Source organism: Embiotoca jacksoni, unplaced genomic scaffold, assembly GCF_022577435.1.
Source record: "Embiotoca jacksoni isolate LCO1_2020_lvr unplaced genomic scaffold, fEmbJac1.0.p SCAF_4, whole genome shotgun sequence".
Classification (NCBI taxonomy): Eukaryota; Metazoa; Chordata; class Actinopteri; family Embiotocidae; genus Embiotoca; species Embiotoca jacksoni.
In genome coordinates this window covers 16,343,377-16,351,720 of record NW_027185392.1, presented here as the reverse complement: position 1 = coordinate 16,351,720, position 8,344 = coordinate 16,343,377, and the positions used below count along the sequence as shown (strand labels likewise).

At 37.5% G+C, this 8,344-nt stretch overlaps 1 protein-coding gene across 1 annotated transcript; it reads left to right on the top strand.

Moving 5' to 3' along the window:
- The first annotated feature begins 1,220 nt into the window (after positions 1-1,220).
- cyp4v2a (cytochrome P450, family 4, subfamily V, member 2a) lies at positions 1,221-7,647 on the top strand. Its single transcript, XM_069168041.1, has 11 exons — positions 1,221-1,433; positions 1,541-1,653; positions 2,343-2,428; positions 2,945-3,135; positions 3,288-3,357; positions 3,469-3,595; positions 3,708-3,875; positions 4,098-4,200; positions 4,846-4,980; positions 6,958-7,137; positions 7,257-7,647. The coding sequence occupies exons 1-11, from the start codon at positions 1,241-1,243 to the stop codon at positions 7,433-7,435; spliced, it is 1,545 nt and encodes a 514-aa protein (XP_069024142.1). The 5' UTR covers positions 1,221-1,240; the 3' UTR covers positions 7,436-7,647.
- The last annotated feature ends 697 nt before the right edge of the window (positions 7,648-8,344 follow it).

Sequence of the window (8,344 nt, the reverse complement as noted above, 5' to 3'; positions counted from 1 at the left end):
TGGACGAAGACAGATTTATGTGAGGAGAGCAAATTGTCCTTAAAAGGTTCATTTCTAAATCTTGCAGTATAATGTTTAGATGGGACGACTGTGGTCATAAGTCCCAAAGCATCTCCATCACTTTTGAAAAAGCTTTTTACCTGAAACCAAAAACTTAAAAAACAAAAACTTAAAGCAAAAATTGTCATATTCTATTCATTCAGTGAGCTGTTCAATTGGATGCAAAATGCTTGCTTATTTCCTAACATGAAGACCTCAATGTTTTTTCAAAGCGTTTCTCATACTTATGGCTTTTTATTTAAAAGTTTTTCATGAGTGAGTGACATTCATAGTAAATAAATAAACAGTACATGGCATCATAATCTCTATTGTAGTTATAGCATGAACATTCAATCTTTGTTGAAACTGTGTCAGCATTGTTGATTCAAAATGTCCATCTTGAGACAATACGAACTAGCCTGCAAATAACCTCAAAAACATAAAAAATATTTGTGGTTGAAATTTAGTAGTGGTGCTTATTTAACATGTTTCTTATTTAAAACAGCAGCAGATTTAACCAACACATTAAAGTTACAAACAACTAAATATGACTTTTATGATTTATATCTTTAAATAGCAGAACATATATGTAATCTGACCAGATTATATTCTCAAAATAAAATATTTGGGTGATTTTAAAGTATCTAATTCAAATCAAGACCAACATGCCAACATGTAAACTGTCATGTTCCTATTTTTTTATTTACACAAGATTAGCTTCCAACATTGAAACATGTTACTAAAATATAGCTGTTATTTATTAACCAGTCAGGTTTGGCATGACACGGAATGTAGATGTTAATAAATACAAGGGCAGAATAAGTGGGACAACGTTCTCGGTCAGGGACAGTCGGTTACCATACTGTGAATAATTAACATCTTTAATACGTAATTGGAGCCAAAACAGCTTCCTCTGTTTACTCACCTCTAAATTTTCATGTTTATCGATCTGCTATATTGCACCCTTTGTGTCTCCTATTTCCTTCTCAAGCAATCTATAACATTTCCCACTCCGTACTGGGGCAATACATGACCACACAATAGACCACAGTGGGACCCCATAACCCAGTGAGTTGTTAACAGCATGCAGGAGGAGGAGTCAAGGCAGGGCAAACACTGCTGATTTGAATGTCACATGGGCACAGCCTGGTGCTGATACTTCAGCACACACATATGCTGTACAGACACACTGCAAATCAAGATGGGAGTGTTAACTGGTATTTATACTATAGCTTTAGTTGGAGTTAGCATCTTCATTGCTGCTCTGACCTACATCACCTACAAGCTGCTGATCAGTTATCTGCACAAATGGTTCGAGATGAAGCCCATTCCGGAGGTGGAAAGAACGTACCCCTTCATTGGAAATGCACTGCAGTTCAAAACCAATGCAGGAGGTAAAAAAAAGCAATCAGTATGGTACAGAAGGCTGTAAGGGCTGATTTACACACTAACAAAACTGATGAAGTGAATTTAATGTTTTTGTATTCTGTCTTTGTGTCAGATTTTTTTAATCAAATACAGTGTTACACCCGTGACTTTTGGGATGCACCGCTGTTAAAAATCTGGGTCGGACCAGTCCCTTTTGTGGTTCTGTTTCATGCTGAAACTGTTGAGGTATGCTGACTGAAAGCTTCTCTTTTGCAACATGTTCATAACATAATCAGTAGCTGCAACACGTAAATGTGCACAGGTCTTATCGTGCAAACATACCTTTGATCCAACAATACATCTCTCAGTATCTAAATGAGAGTTTAGCTCCTGAGATGAGACAATTCTGCAGGCACAATTGTAACACTTAGATATATCATTGTAGTTTCCGTTAAAACAAATCTCACATTTATTGAAGTGGAAGCTGCATCATTTAGGCCAAATTGGGAAAGACAATTTGTGTTGACTTAAACCTTCCCATTTAGGATATCATTGGACTTTAACACAGTTCTGCTCCACTGCTGCAACCTCTGTTTGATACCTGCTGTTCACCAATCCAGTATTTAGTCAAGTCAATTTAATTTATGTAGAAACATTTAGATTTATTATATGTACAAATTACAAATCTGCCTAAGGACCTCTCGAGTTTGTTCCCATCTGAACTGTATTTACAGCTTTACAGTATCAATTTTGGGTAAGCTTTAAGGTGGATGATTGTCATGCTAAACAAATCTCTTCATGACCAGACTGAACCAAAGTGTGATACATCCTTTTCATTTGTATTAGGTATCTTTTAAATACCACATTTTCTGTTATATATAATAGTATTATTGTTTATGATATTGTTGTTTTTCCCCACAAACTGTCTTTTGTAGCCGATTGTGACCAACGCCATTCACATGGAAAAAGCATATCTATACAAATTCCTCCATCCTTGGCTGGGAACTGGTCTGCTCACCAGGTACACCTGCTGCTCTACTCTAAACAATTTTAAAAAGTTGTCGGTGACGATCAAGATTGATCAAAAGATCAGTATAGACTATGAATAATCAGGTTCTGAATTATACATTATAAACAGGATATACCACCTGGCTGAGATTGGTGACACACAAAATGAAAATGGAGTTTTTATGGGAGTAGATGTGAAACAAGTGAATATTTTTGGTAAACTGTCACTTGATTTTTGCATCTGTGGAACATCAATGTTTTTAGGAATTTGCAGTTTGCTATTTAGATTTTATTCTAGTAAAAAAAAACATTACTGATCTGAAAGTGAAGCCATGGGAAGAATCGTGTGGGGTGTCATGAAAAACATGATTCATATAACTTCCTTATAAACGTATATAATATATAATTAATAAAAAATATATAATGTGCACACCAAACTTCGTGCTTCGAGCTGCTACTGTTCCAATAAGAATATGTACGCAGGTGCAGCATGTGTTTTCATTCGTGGATGTTTTCCTTTTTTGATCAGTACTGGGAATAAGTGGCGTCAGCGGAGGAAGATGTTGACTCCCACCTTCCACTTCTCCATCCTGACGGACTTCTTGGAGGTAATGAATGAGCAGGCAGAGATCCTGGTGGAGAAGCTGGAGAAGCAGGTGGGGAAGGGTTCGTTCAACTGCTTCAGTCACATCACTTTCTGCGCACTGGACATTATCTGTGGTAAGCAGCTGCATGTCAAAAGAGTGTGTGTGCTTGACCGGATGAACCTTTCACCTCTTTTTACACACATAATGTAATTATGAAGAAGTATTTTAGTGGAACGTGAATTTGTATTGGAAGATTCAAACACGCTTTGAACAATGTTCTTTCAGAAACTGCGATGGGAAAGAAAGTTTACGCGCAAAGTAATTCTGAGTCAGAGTATGTTAAAAGCGTCTACAAGTAAGTTATTTACATTTAGTTTCTATCACACAATTGCAAACAATAATCACTGGAAAATATCTGATTAGTTCTGTCGTGTTTGCTGTCTTTATTCTAACTTTTTATCCTCAGAATGAGTGACATCATCAGCCGCAGACAGAGGAAACCGTGGTTTTGGCCTGACCTCCTGTACAACTGCTTTGGTGAGGGCCAGGAGCACAACAAGACACTCAAGATCCTCCAGTCCTTTACATACAAAGTGAGTAATGTTGCCACTGAATGTTTAATGCCTTAATTAAATCCACAATCGTGCAGAATTTAAACAGAGGAGGCAACATTTGTACAACTTCCCTGATCTCATTTATTCTCAGGTGATACATGAAAAGGCTGAGAACCTGTCCTACACCGACTTAGACACTGACCAGGGCCCAAAGAAACGACACGCGTTTCTGGACATGCTTTTGAAGACCACATATGAAGATGGCAGCAAGATGAGCCATCAGGACATTCAGGAGGAAGTGGACACCTTTATGTTCAGGGTTGGTGATTTGAAATAAAACTAAAAAGGATACTTACAGTGGGACTACTGGTATGCTATCAACAGTAGATCAAATGGCGATGTAACTACCAAAACAGTTGCTCATATGAGGAACCCAGCTTTGTAGGATGATTATATGACAAATTTTGAGGCCAAAAAATGAGTTTATGCAGCTTTAAAGTCTTAAAAATTATCTCTGTATTTAACAGCCTTTATTTTGCAGGGTCATGATACTACAGCCGCCTCTATGAACTGGATCCTACATCTGCTGGGCTCCCACCCAGAGGCGCACGGGAAGGTTCAACAAGAGTTACAGGAGGTGTTCGGTAACGCAACCCATCCCCATCGCTCTCACTTTAATGACGTTGTTTGTTGTCCTGCTGGAAGGTTTTTGACTCATCGTATTCAAATGCATTTGTTCTTTGAAAGTCGAGGGGAGCTTAAACAGTGATAATAGCTGTGAAAATCTTTGACAAAATACATACGAAATAATTGAATTACTGTCACAGCTGGGTGGATTTACCATATCCTCCATGCACTTTTCCATGACCTAAACTCAATGGCCTTGCAGCTGAAACAGATGCTAATTTTACACCAGTTTAAGGACCTAAACTTGCCCTGAAGCCCAGCAAATTAATTTAGTCATTTTCCCAACACCTCTATTTCCAATGCCAACCTATTTCCACATACATTACCACACCTACTGGTACAGTGTGGTAAGGTATCGACAGATACTGCATGTACTGTAGATATGCAATCAATTTGTACTTTTAATAACTGTTGATTAAAAGTCACCAGGTACAAAGAAATGATTGCACCGAAGACTCTTGGCCCTTGAGATTATGGCTTTATGACTAAGCACAATACATACATGAGATTTCACCTTTGAGGGTATGTTTACACTGGGTTTGTATTCTGTGATAAAAAAAAAAAAAAAGATTTCGGCAGTCTTTCCTGTTTAATTTTCACAGGCACGTCTGACCGACCAATGAACACCGATGACTTGAAGAAGCTCAAATACCTGGAGTGTGTGATCAAGGAGGCTCTGCGACTCTTTCCCTCTGTGCCTTTTTTTGCTCGGAGCATCGGTGAAGACTGCTATATCAGTGAGTTTCCACAGTGAATGATGACACCTGAGTGAAACATTCTGTTGATTACAAATTCCCCACGGTGGTGGTAGTATTTTTCACAAGAAGGGAACAGAAAGGAACTCAGGCTTTCTCTGTTGTTTTCATTTAGAATCTAGTTCTCTTTGAGACATAACCTTGAATGCATGGTGTTGCTGCAGCCGTCTGTTCCACAGTTTTCCTTAAATTTCTTCAAACTGATCAAACAACTTTACTATTTGGCAACATGAAGTACAGTGCAGTGACTTTGTGTCATAAAAGAGTGAATGGTTCGGTATAGAAAAAGATCATGTTGGAAGTAAACACCTAAAATCTGGTGTCACAACAGTCATCAACAATTGCAAGTTATTCAAATGTAAGTAGTGCTTTTGTTAAAGCTGATAGGAAATGATGCTGGCAATTTGAAGTTTTAGTGAAAAAACAATTGTACAAATTAACCACTGACTGCAAATGTATTCTGACTGGTAGCCGGGCAACGGGGAAAAAAAGCACTGAAAGAGGATCTGGTCACACTTTATGCTACAGGTCTCCAGGCTTGTTTCCTCTAAGAGCTACTTTGACTAAATGAGTGTTCAGTAACATTTATTCACATAGCTGAATAAGCTTCTTTTATGTGAGCGTGTTGTTCTCTCAGACAGGTTAGAATAAATTAATAAATAAAAAATGTTGAAATCAATCGCCAGATAAACTTGGTCAGCCGTCAATATACCTGGGTGGCTCGTCCAAGTAAGTCTATTTGTGGGAAGCACTGCATATTGTTCGAACCTTCTGCCATCTACTCAGAATTGGGTCATGGGCTATTAGTAGTTAGTGAGCTATGGGTTGGAGAACCTTACTCTATACCCTCTTCTTAAAGGTACCAGTGTCATTCAGCTTTCCCACAAATGAGTGTCATTGGTTTATTGATGCATCATATGTTTAATACCTGGCATCTAATATCATCTGATCATATTGTCGTGTGGTTTAGGAAACTATCTGTATTACTCTTCTTAATCTGTAATACTAATGTGAATACTACACGACTCCCTCAAACTCTCCTCAAGTCACTGAAGCTTCTGGGTAAGCTGATGTTTATGTGAACATCACTATCTGATGCAGTTTTTGGGGATTAGCTCTCTTGCAGAATTCTCTTTGCAGTTCAGATTCATTAGGTTAGGTTAGGTTAGGTTAGGTAGTTACTTTATTAATCCCCGAGGGGAAATTTTTTCGCTACAGCAGCATACAGAAGCAATAAGATAATAATAGAATAATAGAAAGCAATACAATAGCAGTAAAACAGCAGTAAAATGGCAGTAAAAAATATGAAATATAAAATATAAAATGCACAGTATATACAGTATATACATATATCTATATATATTATATACAAACAACCAAGAAACACAGACAACAGTGTTATTGTTGTGTGATGGATTTTGCCAGAAGTGAGTTATTGTACAGTCTTATTGCGCTCGGCAGGAATGATCTCCTGTATCTGTCCTTGTGACAGCGGAGCTGGAGGAGTCTTTTGGAGAAAGTGCTCCGCTGTCCCCGCAGCAGGTGGTGGTTAAGAGCTCACTCAAACAGAATATTGTGTAACCATTGGCAATAAATGGTCAAATTCACTGACGTAGGAGTCCCGGAGGAACACAGCTTCCACGGTAATAAACTGCCACAAGAAGTTAATTGATTAATTCCGAGCATCATACTACTAACAGGATAATTCAGATTTATTCCAACTGGGGTCTTATTTTTGTAGTACAAATAAAATTGCACATGTAAATAAACTGTACTATCCCAGATTTATCTTTTAATTCAATCATCCGTCCTTTGATATTTGGGCAGTTCTCATCCCTCTATAATGATTCCCATTAGTTTAAGTGTAAAGAGTGAAATTTATAATGATCCCAAATAGAAAAAGGTTTAGGGAATTGTAAACACATTTTGTTCTTAATTAAGTTATGTTTTTACTTGTAGACAGTTTCAAAGTTCCCAAAGGTGCAAATGCAATCATAATCACCTACGCTCTTCACCGTGACCCGCGGTACTTCCCCAAGCCCGAGGAGTTCAGACCTGAACGTTTTCTGCCAGAGAATTCAGTCGGGAGGCCTCCGTACGCCTACATCCCCTTCTCAGCTGGACTCCGCAACTGCATCGGTGAAAGCTTCACTTTATTGTTTACTGGATCTGTCTCTGTAGATACTTTAATTTCTGAATGAAGCTGTTATCATATCTTACATTGCGCCTTTTTTTTTTGTTGGTCTAATGTTCTTCAGGTCAGCGTTTTGCACTAATGGAGGAAAAGGTGGTTGTGGCGTCCATTCTGCGTAACTTCAACATTGAAGCTTGTCAGACACGCGAAGAGCTTCGTCCTTTGGGAGAGCTCATCCTACGACCAGAAAAGGGCATCTGGATCAAACTGGAAAAGAGGAGTCCTCTAACTTCATCAAACTAGACCATGATCCAGTTTACCAGTCTTCCTGTTTGGTCTTTATTTGCACATTGTTTTATTAACACATCCTCAGAAAACTGGTGAAAAACACTAATGCTTTCCCTGTACAGGATAGGGAGAGTCGTGACCCTGATTTTGTGATTTTCGACTACTCTCATCATCAATTAAAAAAAACTATTAAAAGCTCTTTGTCTCAACAAGAAACAAAACAAAAAGTGGACAAGTATTTCATTTGAAAACTTAAAATGCTACAAACAACTGAACAATTACAGTACTTTTTAGAAAAATACTTCACTCTTACCCTATAAATGCTACGGTTGATGAGAAGCTTTAACAACCATAGCACTTATAGGGTAAGAGTGAAGTACTTTTCTAAAAAGTAATCATTTTGAAACAGTATTTATTATTAACTGGGTGAAAAATGTGATAAATAACACTACTGCACTGGAGTCAGACACCTATTTTCTCATCACATTCATTTTGAAAGAAAAATATTCATCATGATTCACACACAGAATACAATCATCTAACTTATCACAATATTTTATAACTTTTTAAAGTAGCGTTTGTGTTAATTTTGTCTATGGCTGCAAATCTAGAGGGAAAAAAATAGAATAGAAGAAACAAAAGGATTTTTCATGGTTAAGAGACTTCATTTTTCCATTATGTTATATACATATTTTGTGGTATTAGCTGGTAATGAAATCTTGAGTCTTTATAACTGAGAGGTGCAGAACAGAGCTTAATAATAAACACATTTACATATTCATTACATTTACAAACACCACAGCAAAGATAAGCCTTTAATTTTTTCAGCATTTCCTATGAATGTTAATTTTAAACCTCTAGCTGCAGTTTTGTCCCTTGAATGACTCCATAGTACATCTCCTATCTCATCTTGTTTATTACTGT